Source organism: Scyliorhinus canicula, chromosome 10 (assembly GCF_902713615.1).
Source record: "Scyliorhinus canicula chromosome 10, sScyCan1.1, whole genome shotgun sequence".
Classification (NCBI taxonomy): Eukaryota; Metazoa; Chordata; class Chondrichthyes; order Carcharhiniformes; family Scyliorhinidae; genus Scyliorhinus; species Scyliorhinus canicula.
In genome coordinates, this window is record NC_052155.1 from 160,273,135 (window position 1) to 160,296,484 (window position 23,350).

The 23,350-nt window shown below is 44.1% G+C and overlaps 1 protein-coding gene across 6 annotated transcripts in view; it reads right to left on the reverse strand.

The window, feature by feature from the left end:
- Positions 1–1,665: 1,665 nt before the first annotated feature.
- The window catches only part of LOC119972737 (frizzled-6-like), a 72,536-nt gene continuing 50,851 nt past the window's right edge, over positions 1,666–23,350 (reverse strand). For 3 of the 6 annotated variants that reach the window (XM_038810045.1, XM_038810046.1, XM_038810047.1), the window contains exons 3-6: positions 21,073–22,087; positions 17,538–17,686; positions 16,336–16,764; positions 1,666–4,497 (exon numbers count right to left, since the gene is read on the reverse strand). In XM_038810045.1, coding sequence (XP_038665973.1) covers positions 4,326–4,497; positions 16,336–16,764; positions 17,538–17,686; positions 21,073–22,087 — 1,765 coding nt within the window. In that variant the 3' untranslated portion in view covers positions 1,666–4,325. The remainder of the gene's footprint in view (positions 4,498–16,335; positions 16,765–17,537; positions 17,687–21,072; positions 22,088–23,350) is intronic. The other 3 variants (XM_038810044.1, XM_038810042.1, XM_038810043.1) reach the window with 1 other exon arrangement.

The window sequence follows — 23,350 nt, forward strand, 5'->3', positions numbered from 1 at the left end:
ATATTGCGGATGCTGGAAATCTGAAATAAAAACAGAATGATTTGGAAATACTCGGCTGGTCTGGCAGCATAGACAGGGAGAAACCAGGCAACGGAATTTTTTTCAGAACTGAAGGAAGATAGAAATGGAATCGGTTTTGAACAAGTGGAAGGGAGAAGAAAGAACAAAAGGAAAGGTAGGCAGAAAGTGACAGACTGACAAAAGACTTTGTGATACTAAAGGCAAAAATAGTGGTAATGGTTGTAGTAAAGAAACAAAATATTTGTCCAGAGTGTGAATCAGTAAAACTCACACTGGTTCCAAACCCAGAATATCTGGTAGTATGATGTGGAGATGCCAGCGTTGGACTGGGGTGAGCACAGTAAGCAGTATGGCAGGAGCTTCTTTTTCCAACCCAACTTTTTCCTCACCAGATATTCCTCATGACTTCATAACTACCTCTGCCCCGCCCCATCTCGCCAGCATCTTGAAGCAGCAAACAGGAGGTGAATTGTCATTAAATGGTATGAATTGTAAGAAAAACTGCATGTTCAGAAATCCAGTGTTTATAGGTTAACAGTGCCAGGTATGGTATCAGATTTTGATTTTCTGACCATAAATAGCAAAAGTTAAAACATCAGCATTAACCAAAAAGCAAGGTGACTCCCATTCTACATCAGTTTTACTTGGATTTCTTGATAAAGTGCTTCTGCAAAATTACTTTTGATTGTGTGAAATTAGAAGAAAAAAATAAGGAAACACTAAACCTATATGATCTATATCTAACTTCTGGTCTCCAAATTTTAAAACAGGTTTAAAGATACTAGAAAAGGTACAAAATGGATTTACAAGAATATTCCCAGAATTAAGAGATTATATCAATCATGAAAGAATGAATGGCCTCCTGCTGAGGTTTGTAGCATTAAAGATGCCAGTCCGCAGCTAATTGAAGTTACTCCAAGTGATATCAAGAAACATAGAAAGTAAGAGGCCATTTGGCCCTTCAAACCTGCTCCACCATTCATTATGGTCATGGCTGATCATCCAACACAATTGCCTGATTTCCCCCCCCACCCCCAACCATATCCTTTGACCCCCTTCACCCAAAGTGCAATATCGAACTGCGCCTTGAAAACATACAATGTTTTAGCTACAATTGCTTTGTGGTAGTGAATTCACAGGTCGACCACTCTCTGGGTGAAGAGATTTATCCTCATCTCAGTCCTAAATGGTCTTCCCTGTATCCTCAGACTGTGATCCCTGGTTCTGGATACCTCCACCATCGGGAACATCCTTCTTGCATCTACCCTGTCTCGTTCCGATAGAATTTTATAGCAACACAAGAAGCTTGGCATTATCCAGGGCAAAGCAGTCTGCTTCATTGGCATCCCATTAGCCACCTTCAACGTTCACTTTCTATACCCCTAATGCACAGTAGCAGCCGTGTACCATCTACAAGATGCACTGGAGCAAATCAATAAGGTGATACAATAGCGACATTTAAGAGGCACCTTGACAAATACATGAATAGGATGGGAATCGATATGGACCCTTGTAAGTGCAGAAGGTTTTAGTTTAGACAGGCATCATGATCGGTGCCGGCTTGTAAGGCCGAAGGGCTTGTTCCTGTGCTGTACTCTTCTTTGTATCTTTGTTCCTTAGGCAGCATCTCCCAAAGCCATGACCGCTACCACCTAGAAGGACAAGGGCTAAAGGTGCATGGGAACACCACCACCTGGAAGATCCCCAATCCATAGACATACACCATTCTGACTTGGAACTATATCGCTGTTCCTTCACTGTGGCTGGATCAAATTCCTGAAGTCTCACCCTAACAGCCCTGTGGGTGTACCTACCCCACATGGACTGCAGCAGCTTAAGAAGGCAGTTCACCACTACCACCTCGAAGACAATCAGAGATAGGTAGTAAATGCTGGCCTAGCCAACAATGCTCACATCCTGTGAAATAATAAATTAACAGGCTGGGATCTCTTCTCTAAGAAAAAAAGATAAATGAGGTGTTAACCGATTTAAGATAATGAAAGGGCTTGATTGGGACATAAAGATAATGTTTCCACTTATTGGTGAGGTCACAATTACAGGCCAGAAATACAAAGATATCCACGAAGGAATTCATGAGGAAATTATTTAACAAGAAAGTGGTTAGAATGTGAAATTTGCTACTACTAGGAACAGCTCAGTTGACTAGCATTAGAGGGAAAAACCAGATAAACACAATCCAGAAGTTTATAGAAGGAATTGTTGATGGGGTTAGACGAAGAATGGGAGGCTTGTATTAAAATGACCCAAGCCAGATGGTGAACAAGACAGATATTTCCCTTATTCGAAGTAAGCAGCACTAGAAATGCCTACCTCCTGGATACTAACCCAGTGTTCCAGCTATTCCTCTTGACTTGTGTTCAAGTGGCTGGAGTGGGACTTGAACCCACAGCCTTCTGACTCAGAAAGACATTGTGCTATTGGCTGGATACATCACTCTCAGTCCTTAATCAAAGAATTCCCATCGCCTGTGTATCAGCACAAAAATAAGCCTGTTGGGCTAGCTGCAAATACCATGTAAATATGGGAAAACTTTGGATAGAAATGGCAAACAAGTTTCTGGGGGAATCTAGAAAGCCACCAAATGCTGACCAACCTTCTTCTGTTCCATCCAGGACAAGCAAATCTTTTGTAGAAAAGGGGTATTGCCTTTCTACCTCTGGATAAAGGCCAGAGTTTTATGACATCTGCATATGTGATGCCATTACACATCAGAAAAAAGAATGTTAACAGCACAAAAAATAATGGAATCCATTAGTGAACCAGGATATTATCCTGATCTTTCCAAAAAAAAAATGAACTTAAAATACAAAAATAAGCAAAACCAAAATGCTCCTGGGATAACAGAGCTCATCATGAAAGTCATTATTGAATCTGCTTCCACCACCCTTCCAGGCAGTGCATTCTTGATCTACAATTTTCTTTCCTCATGCTGCCTCTGGTTCTTTTGTCAATTACCTTAAAACTTGTGTCCTCCGATTACCAACCCTTTTGTCATTGGAAACAGATGGTTTATTTACTTTTATCTCTTTTACACTATCAACCTTGAGAATTTTGAACATCTTTATTAAATATTTCCTTTACCCAGGAGCAGCAAGGTGGCACAGTGGTTAGCATTGCTGCCTTACGGCGCCAAGGTCCCAGGTTCAATCCTGGCTCTGGGTCACTGTCTGTGTGGAGTTTGCACAGTATCCCCATGTTTGCAAGGGTTTCGGCCCAACAACCCAAAGATGTGCAGGGTAGGCTGATTGGCCACGTTAAATTGTCCCTTAATTGGAAAAAATTGAATTAGGTAATCTAAATTTATTTTTTAAAAAGATCTTTCCTTTATGCTTTAAGGAGAATAATCAGTTTCAGTGTTTAATTGTAAATGAACTCCCTCATTCCAGGTACCATTCCAATAAATCCCCCCCCCCCCCCCAACAACACATCTGCTCGCGGGCCTTCCCGAAGTGTGGTGCCCACAATTGAACATAATACCCCAGCTGGCCTAACTCCTGTTTAATTCATGTTAAGCATAATTTCCTTGCTTTTCTACTCTGTCTCGATTTATAAATCTCAAGATCCAGTATGTCTTTGTAACAGTCTTCTAAACTTGTCATGTTCAATATTCAATGACTAATGGTTCTACACTCCTGGTCTCTGCTCCGGTCCTGTACAAATTACACTTAATTCTATTACATCAACTACAGTAATGGTTGTGTATGCAAGAATTATTGGAGCAGAGTACATGATGGCTGCAACAGTAGTTGTATATGGAGTGTTACACCTCACTCATCAATATTTCAAGGCACACTACAGATTTCTTAATTACATAACCATTACTCAATGTAAAATTACATTCTAAACTACCATTTGTTTGAACAAAAAAATATTCCACGCTCAAGAACACTTCTGCCACTGTCTACTTTACAAAGCACAAAAGTAAGGCAAAATATTGGTTAAACTTAACTTCTCCCCTCTCCCTTAAACGCCTACACAAAAGTATCTGAAAAATGGAGGATCACCACATGAGACTGTACAGTATCAAAAAACGTTGCCTGGAAGTGTAAAAAAATGGTTCCAAGCACATTATTTTATAGTAATGGTCCAATAATATCAAAACATTAACTTACTCAAGTTCAAACTATTTACGATGCATACCTGCAGTGCATTTAAACTCTTTTTTAAAAAAAAGTAACAAATTCACAAAATTAAAATTAAGTGTTATGAATGCCAAGTTCAGAAAGCATGTGCTGCAGTCAAAATACAAAGACACACGAGGCCACCAAACAAATCAAACACTGTCAAGCATTTGAGTCATTGTTCTCAGGGTCTTCAATTTTGCTGAAGTCCGGTAATGCATGCACAAGAAGAGATGCAGTACTCTTGCTACTACTGGGCCGTTGATAGTGGGGCACAAGGACACAGCTAGTTGGTAGTGTGTGTTCCTCAGCGTAGTCATCTCTTGGTGTTAGTCTGCATTTAAGAATAAATAGCAATTAAAAAGTGATCAATCTCCCATGGAATTACACAAACAAGATCAAATGTGGGTTTTAGATGAAGCCAAAATAAGAAGGCAAAGTATAATTGCAGGGCTATTATAAAATCATAGATAATGTAATTTTCAAATACTTAGCAAAATGTATCATTAGTTGTGAAGGAGAGAAGTAGAGTTGCTTGGGACCAATGTTTCCCACCAAACTGTGTGGATTTGCGGCAATCCAGAATATACTGCAAAATGCAACGACTGGTTATGCACAAAAAACAACTAGAGAGAATAAGAACAAAAAATGCTGGAAATATTCAGCCGGTCAGGCAGCACCTGTGGAGAGACGCAGGCAGTAATCTTTATCAACAAGTTATAAATGTCAGAGGTTTTGAGCAAGTGAAAGGGGGTTGGAAGAAGAACAAAGGTGAAGGTCTGTGGCAGTGTGGAAGTCAGGAGAGATTAAATGACCAAATAATTAGTGGTGAAGTGCCAAAGGAATTGCTGATGGGACAAGTAAAGCATCAAATGTTGAGTCCAGAGGAGGTGCAAATGGAAGACTGATGAAAGCTGAACAGCTGCTATTTGAAAGCAAAGCAAAAGTAAAACCATGATCTGCAAAGAAAAAGGAAACAAAATGGGGGCAGAGAATATCGCCTGAAATTGCTGAACTCAATATTGTGTCAAGAAAATTGTGGAGTGCCGAATTGGAAGATTACATGCTGTTCCCTTATCTCTGTTATGCCAGTGTAACTAGTGGCTCAGTGCTGTAATTACAGTTTCCTTAGACAGTTTCCATTACAAAAATAGACATAGGAATTGATTTGATTTATTGTCACATGTACCGAAGTACAGTGAAAAGTATTTTTCTGCGGCCGAGGGAACGTACACAGTACGTACATAGTAGACAAAAGAATAATCAACAGAGAACATTGTCAAATGGTGCATCGACAAAACAGGGATTGGTTACAGTACGGAACAAGGGGCCAAACAAAGCAAATACATGAGCAAGAGCAGCATAGGGCATCGTGAATAGTGTTCTTACAGGGAACAGATCAGGCCGAGGGGGAGTCGTTGAGGAGTCTTGTAACTGTGGGGAAGAAGCTGACCCTATGTCTAGATGTGCGGGACTTCTTCTGCCTGGATGGAAGGGTCTGGAAGAAGGCAGTGCCTGGGTGGGAGGGGTCTCTGATAATGCTGTCTCTGCCTTCCTGAGGCAGCGATTGGTGTATACAGAATCAATGTGGGAGTGGCAAGCTTGTGTGATGCGTTGGTGTGATGCGTTGGGCTGAGTTCACCACACTGCAGTTTCTTGCAATCTTGGACCGAGCAATTGCCATACCAGGCTGTGATGCAGCCGGATAGGATGCTCTCTATCGCACATCTGTAGAAGTCTGAGAGAGTCGATGCAGACATGCCAAATTTCTTTAGCTTCCGTAGGAAGTAGAGACGTTGTTGGGCTTTCTTGACTGTAGCATCAATGTGCGTGGACCAGAACAGACTGTTGGTGATGGTGACCCCCAGGAACTTAAAGCTATTGACCATCGCCACTTCAAAGCCATTGATGCAGACAGGAGTGTGTATCGTGCCATGCTTCCTGAAGTCGATGATCGGTTCCTTGGTCTTTCCAACATTTAGAGAGAGGTTGTTTTCGGTACACCATCCAACCAAGTGATTTATCTCCCTCCTGTAGTCTGATTCGTCGTTGTTTGAGATCCGGCCCACCACAGTCGTATCATCGCAAAAAATAGATTGAGTTAGAGTTAATGTTGTTGCACAGTCGTGTGTGTACAGGGAGTACAGTAAAGGACTGAGCACACATCCTTGCAGGACCCCAGTGTTGAGGACTATTGTGGAGGAGGTGCTGTTGCCTATCCTGACAGATTGCGGACTGTTGGTGAGGAAGTCGATGATCCAGCTGCATAGGGAGGGGTCAAGTCCAAGATTGCGGAGTTTGGTTATTAGTCTTGTCGGGATAATGGTGTTGAAGGCGGAGCTGTAGTCGATGAACAGCAGTCTTACATAGGTGTCCTTGTTGTTGAGGTGTTTGAGTGTTAATTGTACAGCCAGGGAGATGGCATCTGCTGTGGACCTGTTGCGGTGATAGGCAAACTGCAGTGGACCGAGACCGTCTGGGAGGCTGGCAGTGATCAGTCTTATGACTAGCTGCGAGAAACATTTCATAACAGACGTTTATAACAGTCTTACGGTTAACAAAAAAAGTCTGACAAAAACAAAAATATTGATAGCAGATAGGAAATGTGCACAGTGCAAGATTTTAATTATATTCTGGATGTAATATATACAGACTAGACAGTAGTAATAATCATTATACTGCCCAAAGGACATATACAACTCGCTGGGAAATTTGCTCCTTGCAAATGTTTCCATTGATAGTGTTCATGTAATCGCTACAGTGCAGAAGGCCATTCGGCCCATCGAGCCTGCACTGACCCCCCGAAAGAGGACCCTCTATCCCTACAATCCCACCTAACCTGCACATCTCTGGACACTAAGGGGCAATTTGATATGGCCAATCCACCTAACTTGCACACCTATAGACTGTGGGACGAAACCGGAGTACTTAGAGGAAATCCATGCAGACACAAGGAGAACATGCAAACGCCACAGAGATAGTCATCCAAGACAAAAATTGAACCCAGGTTCCTGACGCTGTAATGCAGCAGTGCTAACCACTGTGCCACCGTGCTGCTTTCTTGGCATGTTGCTGGATTTAGACTTTAAATTGATCCCTCTTCTTCATGCCCTCCAGCAAGAGAAAGCTAGGAAAGCTAGTCCAGTCATGAATGGTGGTGGGCGAAACTTCCAGTGGCGGTCATGGAGTGAGTGGACGCACATTTGGTGGGTCTCATTCTAGGTGGATTTTTTTTTCATTTTTCCCCGCCCGAAGGGTATAGTAAAAGGCGCAGGAATGTCACGGGGGCAGCACGGTGAAACCCGTCCAACCCCGGGGCCTTCCCCGCTTGCGTCGCCCCCATACCATCCACCACCTCCCTCAGCCCATACGGCTGCATCGCTTTTAATAATCGTAAAATCCTACGATGGGCGAGGCAGACCAAGAAGTGTACCTGGGAAGGGAGTGAGCTCTGGGTCTACCAAGACCTGGCTGCGGAGTTGGCGAAGAGGGGGGCCAGGTTCAACTTCCTCTTTGAGAAGGCGGTGAGGTTTGGAGTGACTTGTGGGTGACTTTTCAGAAACAGGAGCTTAATTTTGACACGCCATAGGAGGAAAAGGACTTTGAGGGACAATGGACTGGGAGGAGTGTGAGGACATTGAACTCTGGAAGTGTTTTGTGTGCTTTTGTGTCTGGGGGTGGGTATTCCGGGGCAGATCTTGGTGGGGCAGCAATGATAGGGAGTGTGCCTTTTGTTACTCTTTGTAGAGAGTTGCGTTCGAGGTGGGGAGCATTGTGGCTGATCCCGGGGGGGGGGGGGGGGGGGGGGGTGCGTATGTGATAGTTAGCGGAAAGCTGGAACGAATGAGATGGTTCTGGTAAATGTTATGCCCCGAATTGGGATGATATGGATTTTATGAAGCAGCTGTTGGGGAAGATTCCGGACTTTGGACTCGCAATGGTTGATTATGGGGGATGATTTTAACACGGACATAGATCCAAGCTTGGACCGGTCGAGTCCCATGTCGTCGAGGATGATCATGGGGTGCATGGGGAGGGGGGGGGGGGGGGCGGTTTGACACATGGAGGTTTGGGAGGCAGAGGGCAAAGAAGTTTTCATATTTCTCTCATGTCCACTGGGTGTACTTTTCTCCGCCCCCCCTCATTGAGGAAGCTCATACTCCCATAGGATTGTGGGATTGTCATTAGTCCCCAGCCAGTGGTAAGCAGGCAGGTGAAAAAACACAAGCCCAAACTCCATCTGGAGCCTCTGCCTCTCCTCCAACAGCCCTGCCTCTAGTGCCTGGAGTTACTTTTTTTGTGATAGACAAGGTGCTGCTGGCGAGGGTGGTCGGCTCAGAGTATTCGTCGATTGTAGTTTCTGACCATGCGCTGCACTGGGTGGATTTGCGGGTGGCTGTGTGTGTGGGGGGGGGGGGGGGGGGGGGGGGGGTTGGAAAGAGTTTCACTGGCCGCAGTGCAATCTAGGTGTGGGAGTCTGAGGGGGTGCCCGCTGCCATTTGAGACTACGTGAAGTTGAATGACACGAAAGAGGTCAGAGCTGTTATGTTGTGCGAGGCATTTATGACTGTAGTTAGAGGAGAATTTATTTAAATTCGGGTGCGTAGGGAGAAGTTGGGGCGGGAGGACTGGACAAGGCTTGTGGATGAGATTTTGAAGATGGACATGAGGTATTCAGAGGCACTAGAGGCAGGGCTGTTGGAGGAGAGGCAGAGGCTTCAGATGGAGTTTGGGCTAGTGTTATAACCTGCCTGCTTACCACTGGCTGGGGACTAATGACAATCCCACAATCCTATGGGAGTATGAGCTTCCTCAATGAGGGGGGGCGGAGAAATCATTAGCACACGCCCTGCATAAATAGAGCTGGCCAGTTTGGAACCAGCAAAGAGAGAGGAGTGAGCAGCAAGGGAAGTTGCTGCTGCTGTTGTATATGTATATGTTATTGTAAATAAATGTTATTTCTTTGTGTCCTTAAAACTTGTGCTGGATTCTTCATGGCACTCAAAACTGGCGACGAGGGTTAAAGTGAATAGCTATCTACACTGCTGAAGCCACCTCCCTGGATTTTTATTGGATACAGGTTGGAAGTTGTTTTCCATGCCTCTGTATGGACGTTTGGATGTTTTTGATGCTGCGCTGGAAAGCTGGAACCAGTACGCACAACGGATGCATTACTATTTCCGGGCAAACATCATCACCGAAAACGAGCGCCAGGTGGTCGTATTGCTCACTGCCTGCGGCCCTCATATGTTTGGGGTGATTAGGAGCCTTATGTACCCAGCTGCGCCAGACACCAAAACGTTTGATGAACTTGTGAACTTAGTGGGGCAACATTTTAACCCAACCCCATCCACGATAGTCCAATGTTACCGGTTTAATACCGCTGAGAGGACCCCAGGAGAATCTCTTGCCGACTTTCTATCCAGGCTACGCAGGATTACGGAGTACTGTGACTATGGTGAGACCTTGTCAGAAATGTTACGCGACCGTTTGGTTTGCGGCATTAACAATGCGGCCACCCACAGAAAGTTGTTAGCTGAGCCAACATTGACTTTTCAACCGGCCATTCAAATAGTATTGTCCCGAGAGAGCGCAGAACGAGGAGCGCAGGAGCTACAGGGAATGGAGGTGCATGCCTCGGGGCGCAACCCCTTCCGTCCGAAAGCGTCCCCCTGCACCCCTGTGGTACCTTGGGCGAGGCGATGTCCGGATCGACGCCAGTGGCCGTCGGACATTCCTCCCCGAAGGGAGCCTTCTCCAGAACCAATGGATGAGGAGCCATGTCCGTGTCAGACTTGTAGGCGCCGACCCCGTCGCGAGGCGCCGTAGTTCCGACCGAAACTGGGGCTAGCCCAGGGGCCGTACCTTCCATTTGGATGAACCTGCGGCGACTACCCCCGAGGACGTGGAGGCGGAGGACAACTGCCTGCAGCTGCATTGTGTGGCAGCTCCCCGTGTGGCCCCCATTAAGGTGACAGTACGGGTCAATGGTCACCCACTTGAGATAGAGTTGGACACTCGCACAGCGGTCTCCGTGATCGCCCAGAGGACATTCGACCGCATCAAGCAGGGTATACAGACCCTTACATTAACCGACACACAGGCCAGGTTGGCCACCTACACGGGGGAACCATTGGACATTGCAGGAACTACGATGACCCCTGTTCTTCATGGACACCAGGAGGGGCGTTTCTCACTTACCGTGGTGCGCAGCCATGGACCCAGCCTGTTGGGTCGGGACTGGTTGCACCATTCGCGGTTTCAGTGGCAGCACATCCTCCAAACAGTTTCTGGAGGGTTCAGAGGTGCTAGGATGATACCCAGATGTATTCCAGCCCGGTTTGGGGAAAATAAAAGGGGCCGTAGCCCGTATCCAAGTCGAACCAGGAGCCACACCATGCTATTTCCGGGAGCGCCTGGTGCCTTATGCCTTGCTCAAGAAGGTAGAAGGGGAGCTCACTCTTTTGGAGACTTCGGGTATTATTAGGCCCGTCCGTTTCGCTGACTGGGCAGCACCAATTGTATCTGTAATGAAGCCAGATGCCACAGTTCGCTTGTGCGGAGACTATAAACTTAGTGAATACGGCTTCCCGACTCGACCGATACCCAATGCCTCGCATAGAGGAACTCTACGCGAAGCTTGCAGGCGGACTCTCGGTCACAAAATTAGATACGAGTTACGCCTACCTACAGTTGGAGCTGGACCCTGCCTCCCGGCCATATGTAACGATTAATACACATCGGGGCTTGTATGAATATATGTTTGCCCTTTGGAGTATCCTCTGCCTGCGCTATTTTTCAACACATTATGGAGGGCATTTTGAGAGGTTTACCGCGTGTTGCTGTCTACTTAGATGACATTTTGATCACAGGGACGTCGGAGCAGGAACATTTGGAAAATTTGGAGGCTGTCCTTAGACGCTTTTCGGAGGCTGGAGTCTGTTTACGTCGCACAAACTATTACGGGAAGTTCCTCCCCAATCTGGCAACTACGCTGGCCCCACTTCACCTTCTGCTAAAGAAGAATCACACCTGGGTTTGGGGTCAGCCGCAAGGGACCGCTTTCTGGCGGGTAAAACAACAATTGTCGTTGTCCGGGTTACTAACCCACTATGATCCTGGAAAGCCTTTGCTCGTCACATGTGATGCATCCCCCTATGGTATTGGGGCCGTCTTGTCCCACAAGATGGAGAACGGGGCCGAGCGGCCGATAGCTTTCGCCTCCTGCACATCGACTGCAGCAGAAAAAAAGTACGCGCAGAGGGGGAATCCTCGGGCCCACTGGCAGAAATCCGGAGGCTGGAAAAGGTCAAGTTCACTCTGCAAGGGTCAGCAGAGCGGTTTACCGGAGAAAGAAGCGTTTATTAATTTCTTTCAGGATTGAGGGGTCAGCAAGGGAGGGGGGGGGGGGGGGGAGTTAAAATGGGAAAGCCGGGACGTGGTTGCATGGGCAGGCGGGTTATGGTTGTTTATCGAGTTGTTTTGTTTTTCTGATATTTGTGCATACAAGTGAAAATGTCTCGAATAAAAATATATATATTTTTTAAATGGTGATGGGTAATTAAACAACTAAGAGAAGGAGGTACCATAAGTAGCCTCATCCTCAACGATGGGGGCGCCCAGAAAATTAATGCAAAAGACAAAGCTGAAGCACAACACAGGACAACTTGTGTGCCAAACAACATATGCAGAAAATGATAGAACCAAGTGATCCCACAACCAATGGATCAAATCTAAGCTCTGCGGTCCTGTCACGACATAGAGTCGTGAATTGGGGTGGATAATTAAACAACTCATTGGAGGACAAGGCTCCACAAATATCCCCATATCCTCAATGACGGAGGAGCCCAGCACATCTGTGCAAAAGGCAAGGCTGAAGCATTGCAATAATCTTCAACCAGAAGTGTTGAGTGGATGATCAATCTCGGTTTCCTTCAGAGGTCCTCAGCATCACAGATGCCAGTCTTCAGCCAATTCGATTCACTCCGCATATCAAGAAATGGCGGACGGCACTGGATACTGCAAAGGCTAAGGGCCTTGACAATATTCTGGCAATAGTCCTGGAGGCTTGTGCTCCAGGACTTGCCACGTCCCTAGGCAAGCTGTTCCAGTACAGCTACAACACTGGCATCTACCTGGCAATGTGGAAAATTGCCCACGTATGTCCTGTACACAAAAAGCAAGACAAATCCAAACCGGCCAATTACTGCCCTATCAGTTTACCTTCAACCATCAGTAAAGTGATGGAAGGGGTCATCAACAGTTTGGGTTCCACCAGTATCACTCGGCTCCTGACCTCCTTAATAGCCTTGTTTCAAACATGGAAAAAGTGCTCCAGAGAGGAGGCAAGAATGAATCTAACCTAACACAAAGGAAGATGGTTATGGTTGTTGGAGATCTGCCATCTCAGTTCTGGGACTTCACTGCAGGAGTTCCTCAGGGTAGTGTCCTAGGCCAAAGCATCTTCAGCTGCTTCATCAATGACCTTCCTTCCAACACAAGGTCAGATGTGGGTATGCTTGCTGATGATTGCACAATGTTCAGCACCACTAGCAACTCCTCAGACACTGAAGCAGACCACATGCAAATGCAGCAAGACCTAGACAATATCCAAGCTTGAGCTGACAAGTGGCAAGTAACATCCACGCCACACCAAGTGCTAGGCAAAGACCAACTCCAATAAGAGAGAATCAAACAATCGTCCTTTGACATTCAAAGGCATTTCCATCACTGAAGCCCCCATTATCAACATCCTGGCAGCGGGTTATCACTGACCAGAAACTGAACTGGACCAGCCATATAAATACTGTAGCTACAAATGGTCAGAGGCTAGGAATCCTGCAGCAGGTAACTCAGCCCCTGACACCCAAAGTCTGTCCACCATCTACAAGGCACAAGTCAGAAGTGTGATGGCATAATCCCCACTTGCCTGGACAAGTGCAGCTCTAACAACACTCAAGAAGCTCGAGGAAAAGGAGCCCGCTTGATTGAATCCCCTCGCTTCGAGAAACATTCACTCCCTCTACCACCGATGCACAGCAGCAGTATATACCATCAAGATGCAGTGCAGGCACTCACCAATGCTCCTTAGGCAGCACCTTCCAAACCCACAATCACTATCATCTAGAAGGCCAAGGCCAGTAGATACATGGAATAACACCACCTGGAAGTTCCGCTCCAAGTACTCACCACCCCAACTTTGAAATGTATCGCCATTCCTTCACTGTCGCTGGGTGAAAATTCTGGAACTCCTTCCCTAATAGCACAGTGGGTGTACCCACATGCACTGCAGCAGTTCAAGAAGGCAGTCACTATCGCATTCATAAGGGCAATTAGGGATGGGCAATAAATGCTGGCCTAATCAACCAAGTCCAATCCTGTAAAAATGAATAAAAAACTAAAATTGCAGCCATCTTCAGCAACAAGTGCCCGGTGGATAATCGATCTTGATCTCGTCTGGAGGTCACCCAGCATCACAGATGACAATCTTCAGCCAATTCATTCGATATGATATTAAGAAACAGCTGAAGGCACTGGATGCTGCAAAGGCTATGGGCCTGACAGCATTTGGCAATAATACTGAAGATTTGTGCTTCAGAATAGGATGTGCCTCATGGTTAGCAATGCTGCCACACGGCACAGTGGACCCAGGTTCAATCCCGGCCCCGGGTCACTGTCTGTAGGGAGTTTGGACATTCTCCCCGTGTCTGCATGGGTCTCATCCCGAAACCCAAAGATGTGCAGGGTAGGTGGATCGGCCACACTAAATTGCCCCTTTTGGAAACATTTTAAAAAAGAACAGGATGCACCCCAAGCCAAACTGTTCCAGTACAGCTACAACACTGGCATCCACCCAATATTGTGGAAAATTGCCCAGGTATGTCCTGTATACAAAAAGCTGAACCATTCCAAACCAGCCAATTACCACCCTTTTTGTCAAATCTTAATCATTAACAAATCAGTGGGAAGGTGTCATTAACATGCTATCACATGACATTTACACAGCAACAACATGCTCACTGATGTTCAGTTTGGGTTCTACTCTTATTACAACCCGAGTCCAAACATGAACAAAAGAGCTGAATTCAAGAGGGAAGGTGAACGTGATTGTCCTTGACACAAAGGCAGCATTGGACCGAGGGTGGCACGAAGGAAGCCCAGCAAAACTGAAGTTAATGGGAATCAGATTTGTTTCAAAGTTGTTGGCTTTGTTGATAGATACAGATACTTCAGATAAATGTTACCTGCAAAAAAAGGTACAAACATAGGAGTGCATCACTGAGCACTTACCAAGGGGTAGCATTCATCACAGGATACTAGCTGGAGGCATTTTTTCGGCAGAGAAAGTTAGGCATGAGCAGTGGAGCAGTTGCTAGGACGTTAACACTGACATAGGACTTTGCCAGTAATTCTCATGGGTTAAGTGGTTGCCGTAAGAAACCACTCATGACTGAAATAATTGTACAGATTGGGAATTGCCATAAGAATCCAGTATTAAGGGTAAAGCTAATTGCCTGAAGAGAAAGGGAATAGTCTTTGTTAGGATGCTGCTTTCATCTGGGGAGAGAGAGAGAGAGAGAGAGAGAGAGAGAGAGAGAACAGAAACAGTCTACAGCAGCTGTAAATTGTGCAGCTGGAGAGAGAGGGGGGGGGGGGGTGGGGAGAGAAAGAGAGAGAGCAAGCAAGCAGCTGTGAAATGGATAGCTTCAGCAGTTAAGGGCAGGGGGTAAGGTTACAGCAGTTCAGATAGACTGGGAAACCAGAGTTTAAGTTTTAACGCTGCAAATGGGTTTGTATGTTAGATGGAATTAAGTTGACTTCAGTTAAGATCTCAAAGTAAAGTCGTGAGTCAAGAAACTAGGTTCAAGGAACCAAGAAGAGGAGACCCCAGAAGTCCACGGGAAAGACAGATTGACATGTGGAACTTGTGCATCATGCTATGTCTCGACTAACAGAATGTTAAGTATTATTCTTGGTTGTCCAATAAACTATGTTAATTTGCATTCTAATTTAGTCACTGACCTTTTTGCCAATAAGGTTGACAAGAATTTTTACCCTGGGGTTTGGTATGGTGTCCAAATCCCTAAACCTTGGTGCATTTCAAATCATCTAGATTCTCATTTATTGGCCAAAATATGTCAACATTGCTCCTTGAAAGTTAGCTTGATTCACCATCTGTGCCAAGATGAACTCGTTCACACTGACATAAAAAGGACACGGTCTTTAAGACAAATTCCATGTTGCCCATCAAAATAAATAGTACCCGTTTTGAAATTAGAGTTGAATTCAGCTACAATTTATTTTACATTAATCTCAATTTTTAAAACACTATATTACAATTTGCTCTGTGGCTTAATTCAAATTATTAGATAATTTAATTTCCAGAAATAAAAAAATGTTACTTCAAACTGTCAATATAGTAATTGATGTGGGCAACACATGCATCTGGCAAGTAAATACAAATTCCTGGGATCAGTCCAGGTCTCACTGGGAGGAGGGGGTAGTGTGGTGGGTCCCCTGCTAGTGTTTGTATGGAGTGCCCCATATGAGGCTGGGTTTGTTAAATAATTACTCTGGAGTTAGAAGGTTTTTTTCTCCCTTCTAAGTCTTTGAGAGTAACCATCAGGGTAAAACTGGCAGAACCATCCGAAGCCAGCAATTTAAATCGCTTCAGTCGGATGGTTCCCAGCGCAGTGGAATTGTCCAGGGGAAGTTAGCACTCCTGGGCAAGTGCTGGGTAAACACTTAAGTGGGAACTTCCTAGAGGGACTCCCAGAGCATCATTGGGGTACCCCCTAAATGCGACGCTGGGGAACCTGGAAGTTATGGTGAGAAGCCGAACCCAATCTTATAAATGTTATTTGCTGAGAAACAGAAGGCAGCATAAGAAGTGGAGGCAGATCAAATTTCTTTAATAGGTAGTCCCACAAACTGTAAGAATCCTTCCTGCAAAAAACAGTAAAGCAAACCATTTCAAAATCGTACCGCTGAATGCTCATTGATGATTGAAATTAAGCGTAAACACGAGCGTAAGTGAGACGTAATTTGGAATGCAAGATTTTATCCACAAGGTTGAATACCTAACATGGTGATAGTTAAAAGCAAGATCCATCGCACTTTCTATACTTTCATTGTAATTGCTAAACTATGCAGTAAACCCTTTGTTTCTTACCGTCCATCTGGGACACGCTGCAGGCCTTCAGACTGGTTGCTCAATCTGCCAGATATGCTTCCCCCTTTACTTCTTTTCTCTGGTAGGTCGGCAGACACCGCTTGTCCAGATAAACTGAGAGAAGCTTGTTCCCCGATGGAGGCATTCAACGCAGAAGGAATTGCAGGGAGAAAAGCATCATGTTCACTGATTTCAAGAAAAGGTTTAGCCTCTGAAAATGTCCCTTGACTGAAGGATTCGTGATTGGTTGCAGGCAAGGTTGAAGTCCCATGATTTGCCATGCCTGTAGTGGATGTCCCCATGGATTTAGAGATTACCCTGAGTTTATGGGAACTTGACTTGTGCTTCTTTTTGTGCTGAACTTTAGAATTATGCTTTAGGAAAAATTCACAGGATTCTTGCAGCACTCTCCGACTTTCGGTAATAGGGCTAAGAGGATGGGAAGAAAAGAATATTCAGGAAAAATACCTGTCAACCATCAAAATTGATGTTGCTTAAATTTATACTTTCAATATTAGAGATGGACATGTTATGCTGCTGAAAGCAAGACCCAAACGTCAACATATGTTGTAAAACTGAATTCAATAAATGTGGTTATTTACGGGCTAGAGACAAAAATAATGACCATTAAAAGAACTGGATTGTGGTACTTTACTTACAGTTGCCAAATTATCTCCAATTTCAACTGCTGTACTTATAAAAAAGATCACAAAAGGCCAACATGCCAAAGCTGCTTTGTGCTCAAACTTCCCAGTAAATTCTAGGAGAAACGCTTGGCCTCTCCCCAGTATATCTCATAGCTGAACTCAGCCCACGCCCAAATCAATCTTAAATATCCACCACCAGAATGTAACAGAACAGGGCAGCACGGTGGCGCAGTGGTTAGCATTGCTGCCTCACGGCACCGAGGTCCCAGGTTCGATCCCGGCTCTGGTCACTCAGTGTGGAGTTTGCACATTCTCCCCGTGTTTGCATGGATTCCGCCCCCACAACCAAAGATGTGCAGGGTAGGTGGATTGGCAATGCTAAATTGCCCCTTAATTAGTAAAAATGAATTGAGGACTCAAAATTTATTTTTAAAAAAGAATGTAACAGAACAGCTAAAATCCCATTTTGGTCTATCGAGCCCACCCACAAACCCTATTCCCTCCTTGCCCTATGTGAACATTCCGAGTGAAGAGATGAAAAAAAGTGAGTCTTACTCTCGCTTGCGGGCACTGTGAAAGAAATTGGCCCATTCAGAACATGTCTTTCTACTGCCGACCCAGAAAACCGCTGGAATCCCAACAACGAGTGTCATCAGGTATTTCATCATAAAGAGAGACAAGTCGGGCCTGGTCAGAGGTTTTACCTGAAAAAAGATCCAACTACTACATCAAAATATTCCAAAGGAAGACAAGGGAACATTGTCAAACTCATTACAACTAGAGTGCCACATCTACAGTTTACCAATTGCAAGATTAGAGCGTAATCTATAATTTATCAATAGGAAGAACCCCATGAGCAATACTGCTAATGACACAGTGAAGCTTCACAACATGCATTGCAAATATCAGAAACTGGAGTTTCTGAAAGAGTTCTTCCAACTGTCTGCCATAGGTTTGGAAGAAGCCTCAGAGAAATGGCATAATTAGCTGTTTATATCCTTTGTCCAGGATTTTGTTGGGTTAGTTTATTAGGTCAAAGGTGCTATGTAAATGAAGGTTGTTGTTCTTTCCAAAGTAATAGCAGGTGAATGGAGAACACATCTTCTATTCCTGGAAATTCCAGCCCTAGGTCTCTTTGGCAGTACTGAACAAAACTGTTGATAAATTATCACAGTTTTTAAACAGATTAAGTAAGGCCCGTTAAAAAAGCTAAAATCTGGCCCAGGTGCAGTAATTAAACTATAATTCCAATCCTAATAGATCCTTTCATTTCCCCCTCTCTCGCCGACACTTTGTTATGGCAAATGACATGCCAAATTTTTATATTTGGCACAATTTGCTGCCCAAACACCACTATTTCAAACAGCAAGAACTGGAGAAAGTTCCCAGTGCCCAAGTGCAGACACACGGGAGCTGCAGTATTCAGGCATCTAGAGCTAAGTGGTCATTTTTCATAGGTGACATAGTTGGACAGCAAGTTGCCAACATGCTAATTAGCTGTGGAGAGCATCACAGATGAGCCTCATGACAATGTCACCTGAGCACTTTTCATCATGAGATTGTTACTAGGTGCTGATTCATTTTTCCCCCTACCCACAGGGATGGTGAGACCAATTATAGGTTCCAGCCTAAGTTAGTTAACTCGGCTGACCATGGATCAAACCCAAGACCTTTTAGTCCCTGGATTAATGCAACATCGCATGATGAATCAGCCTACAAAAGCTGTCTGAATGTTTGTATCTTCTTATTTTCCGTAAATAAAGCTTAACTGAGACTATACACTTCAAAACAATTTCCAAGTATGTAAAATAATTAGAACAGCATTTGCACTATTAAAAGAGCTCTAACTGATGTCCAAGGTTGTGGGGGCGAGGATTGAGCCATGCCCCAAAGTGGCAGTCTTCAGAGCAGCCATTATTTTGGGGGGAGAGGGGAGAAAAGAGAGGGAGAGGGAGAGGGAGAGGGAGAGGGAGAGGGAGAGGAGAGAGAGAGAGCTGTCAGAACTGGCAAACTTTCTCAGCCTTGAGAAAATAACATTTTGCCAGCTGGGGGTTGGAAGAAGGCTTCCACGAGGCATGGAAGCTGTTCACCAACTTATTCCAAGCCAGCGACCAGTAGAGTAAGGGGGAGGGGATGGGTGTGGGGTGGGGGAGCTGCGAAGGGAAGAAGGGGAGGGAAGGGGGAACGAAGGGGAAAGTGAACAAAAACACGTGAAGCAGGCAAGAGAGACAAGGGGCAAAATCGGAGGGGATGGGCCGGAGGGCACACTGAGACGAAAGTAAGTGGTAAATATGCACCTGTAAATACACGCTGGGGCCACACTGGGGATTAATAACTGAGGCAGACCCGCTAAAGGGGGACCACAGCCACAGAGGGAGGGGAGACAATGGCCTGTAAATATGTGAGGATTTTGGTTTGTCTTTGTCTTCCCTTTTGTCTTCTTTTCCTTGTTTTTGTTTTATAACTAATTTTCCATCTTTTTTTGAGCGGGTATGCAACATGTAATTTAACTTATGAACTGTTGTGTGAAACATAACATGTGAAAACCTATAAAAACCATTTTTTTAAAAAGAGCACTAACGGCATTTTACTGCCTCAATAACCCCATAAATATGGGAAAAGAAAAAACAGAATTATGTGTCATTAAAAACATCAGAAATATGTTTTTAAACAAAATATTATGAACACTAAATAATGCATAAGTGAAATGAATGTTAAATGGATGCTCAATTTGCAAAGTAATTGCTGCAAGTATTACTTAAACGTAGCACAGCATTTACAAGAAAATATGGATGTACAAATTGACTTATTAAATAATGTATTGAATATAACCAACTGCTGCCGATTTACAAATTTGATCAAGTGCAAATCGTATATTTCTTAATTATGGTTTGGCATATATATCCCCAGAACATACAACTGTTGTGCCAAAATGTAAATTTGCACTGCCCCGCCAAAGTTTCTGAACAGTTGAATGAACATTAAAAAGGAAAATACTTCCATAACCAGAATGTTATGGACAGATACAGCAAGGTTCTGATTAGATTGCATTTTGAAGATCAGAATGTGATTTAAGATCACAAACAGCAATTGAAGCACAGCTATTTGGACTCCACATTAAGCCATGGTACAATGGAGTAAAAACAATTCACGAATGCTCTGAAATATTAACCAGCAGCAGACTATAAAGAGAGGGTGTGGCGACTAATCTTTTTTGACACCAGCTCTTTTGCACAAAAAAAAGCAACGTGAGCTAGTCAAAGAATATACGTTTTTGATCCATAAATTATCAAAGCAAGTGAAATGATCCAAAATCATCACAAACATCAGCTGCCAATAAGCCACAAGTGGAATCCTTCAACACTGGTGCAGAGATGGATCTAGCCTGACTTTCTTAATGTCTCCCTCTATGTTCATTTTTTAAAAAACTTTCATGACTACCAGATGCCCCAAAGTGCCTTACAGTCATTGACATACGTTTGATGTGTACACACTGTTATAATGTAGGAAACGTGACAGCCAATTTGTACATTGTAAACTTTTAAACATCAAAGTGATAATGAGCAGATCATTTGTTTTTGTGATGTTGATTAAGGGATAAATATCAGGCCGGATACCAGAGATCTCTCTCTGATCTTACAGTACACTAGGATCTTTTACATCCAACTGAAAGTGCACAAGCAGCTTGGTTTAATGTTTCATCTGCATTATGGCAATATTGTCAATGGAGCACTTCGCCAGCGCTGCACTGATGTGTCAGCTTAGATTGATTCACTTAAGTCCTGGAGTAGGCATTTACCGGCAGACTTGAGTCAGAGCGAGGGTGCTACCAACCTTGCTGACATATACCAAGTCCTGAAAAGAAATTGACCATGAACATGCTTTTGGCCAGAAGAAGGACCCGTGACTATGTCATTGGTTACTGGCCACCTAGTCAACATCGTAAAACACATCCACCTCAGAAGTGGAAATCTCAGTAGCTGCCTATCTGCTGTGAACATTGAAATATAATTGCTGAAAACATACACTGAATTACAATGGGCATTTAAAATATAGAAAACATTCCAAACCATGCACTTTATGTACATACCTGATTGGGGCATGGGATGGGATAATCCTGACAGTAATCATGAACCCAAGTAGTTTCCCATGTTGTCCGAAAGGCTTGTTCATAAATATAGCATCCCAGAAGCCCAACCAGAGGTACCAAGTATAAGCCGCTAAATACTCCAATTCGGATCATAAATTTCTTCAGCTTCTCCTGATTTCTTCCATCATGTTGGATCACCTGTCGCACGTGATTCAAGGAAATAATTCCTGCCAACAGAAGGGACAATCCCACCACCACACAGAGGCACAAGGGCGTCAAGATAAAATAACGCAAAGCATTCAAGTCATACAGCCCGACAAAGCACACACCACTGATATTGTCACCTTCAACTTTGTTCAAAGCAAGCAGCATTATTGTGAATATCCCAGGTATTCCCCAGGCAACAGAATGATACCACAACGCTTTTTGTTCAATAGCTTCACAACTCCACTTGAGTCCTGCTGCCAGGAACCAGGTTATGGTCAGGATGACCCACCAAACAGTCCCTGCCAAGGTAAAGAAATATAATAACATGAAAAGGATGGTACACCCCTTGTTCTGAGCTCCTATGACAACTGTTTCCATGGTTCCCAGTTTCTCATCTGCCTTGTGGCACACTATATTATTACCAGCGACAAAGCCCACAAAGTACATTAGAGATACTATGCTGTAGCACACCGCATAGAAAATGATTGGCCGTTCAGGATATCGAAATCTTCTAACATCGATGAGGAAAGTCAGGAATGCGAAGAGAGTTGCACACAAACAAAAGATGGAAACAACTCCAATGAAACATTTGGCAAAGTTTAGTTCATCTTCTTTGAAGAACATGTTGGGACAAGGCGGCAAACAGTCATCTACCCCGAGAAATGAACTGCCATGCCCAGTAGGAGTTTTCAAGGGCCGTGGACACCAAAATCCATAATCCTTCACTACTGCTTGTGAAGTCTTCTCTGTAATCGATTTTGAAGTTGGAGCTACCGAAGCATGCTGGCCGTGAACACAATCTTCTAGCCTTAAAATAAAAATTCACATCAAATTCATCTTAAAAATCAGGTGAAGACTGAAATAATGTTCATTTTATCATACATCAGAGAGAATTTCATGCTAAAAATAAATACAAAATGGAGGACCGTCTTCCTCAAATTCATTATTCCTGTGAACCCACCTGGATATCTGACAATTTTGGTGTTAATATACTCATCAAATGCCCCAAATTGAGGAATCTTAACTTCTGTTCTACAATTAATACTTCTTTACTTGAAGTTTCCCCTGGTCAGAAAAGCTGACAATGAAAAGTGAACAATGAAGCCAGGTCTTACTGTTCCTTGATACAGTAAACTGCAACTCCCAGCCACCACAAAGTCCAGCACATTAAACACAGCTGTTTCAAGTCTATAATGATTATATCAGCAAACTCTACTGTACTGAAATATAATCCAAATTAGGCATAAGTGGAACCTTTAATGTGGTGCAGCAAGTCAAGAACTCTCCCAAAAAAAGTAGACAAAACAGTAATTGATTTGAAACTAGAGGCGTGTTTGGAATATGGAAGAAATACCAGAGTGCAGGGCCATTTTAATTCTTTAATGGAGTGTGTGTGTTGTTGGCTAGGCCAGAATTTGTTGCCCATCCTCAATTGCCCTTGAGAAGCTGGCATGGAATCACTTTTGAACCACTGCAGGCCATCTGGTATAGAGTCACTTACAGTATTCGTAGGAAGGAAGTTCCAGGAATTTAACCTAGCAACAGTGAAGGAAATGTGATGTAGCTCCAAGTCAGGATGTTTTGTAACAAAACCAGAAAATGCTGGAAAATCACAGCAGGTTCAATTGCATTTGTGAAGGGAGAATGGAGCTAATGCTTCGAATCTGGATGACCTGATGCTGCCAGGTCAGCTGAGATTTTCCTGCATTTTCTATTTTTTAAAACTTGTTTCATCTTAGGATGTTTTGTAGCTTGGAGGGGAATTTGCAGATGATTGTATTCCCATGCATATACTGCTCTTGTTCTCATAGGTGGCAGAGACGCACTGGTTTGGAAGGTGTTGTCGAAGGAAACGTGACAAGTTGCTGCAAGGTACCTTGCATATGGTACACATTGCTGCTGTGTGCCAATGGTGGAGGGACAAATGTTGAAGTGGTGGATGGGGTGTCAATCAAGTGGACTTTTTGTCCTGGATTTTGCTGAGCTACTCGAGTGTTGTTGCAGCAGTACACATCCAGGCAAGTGGAGAGTATTCCATCACACTCTTACCTTTTAGTTGGCTGGTAGACTT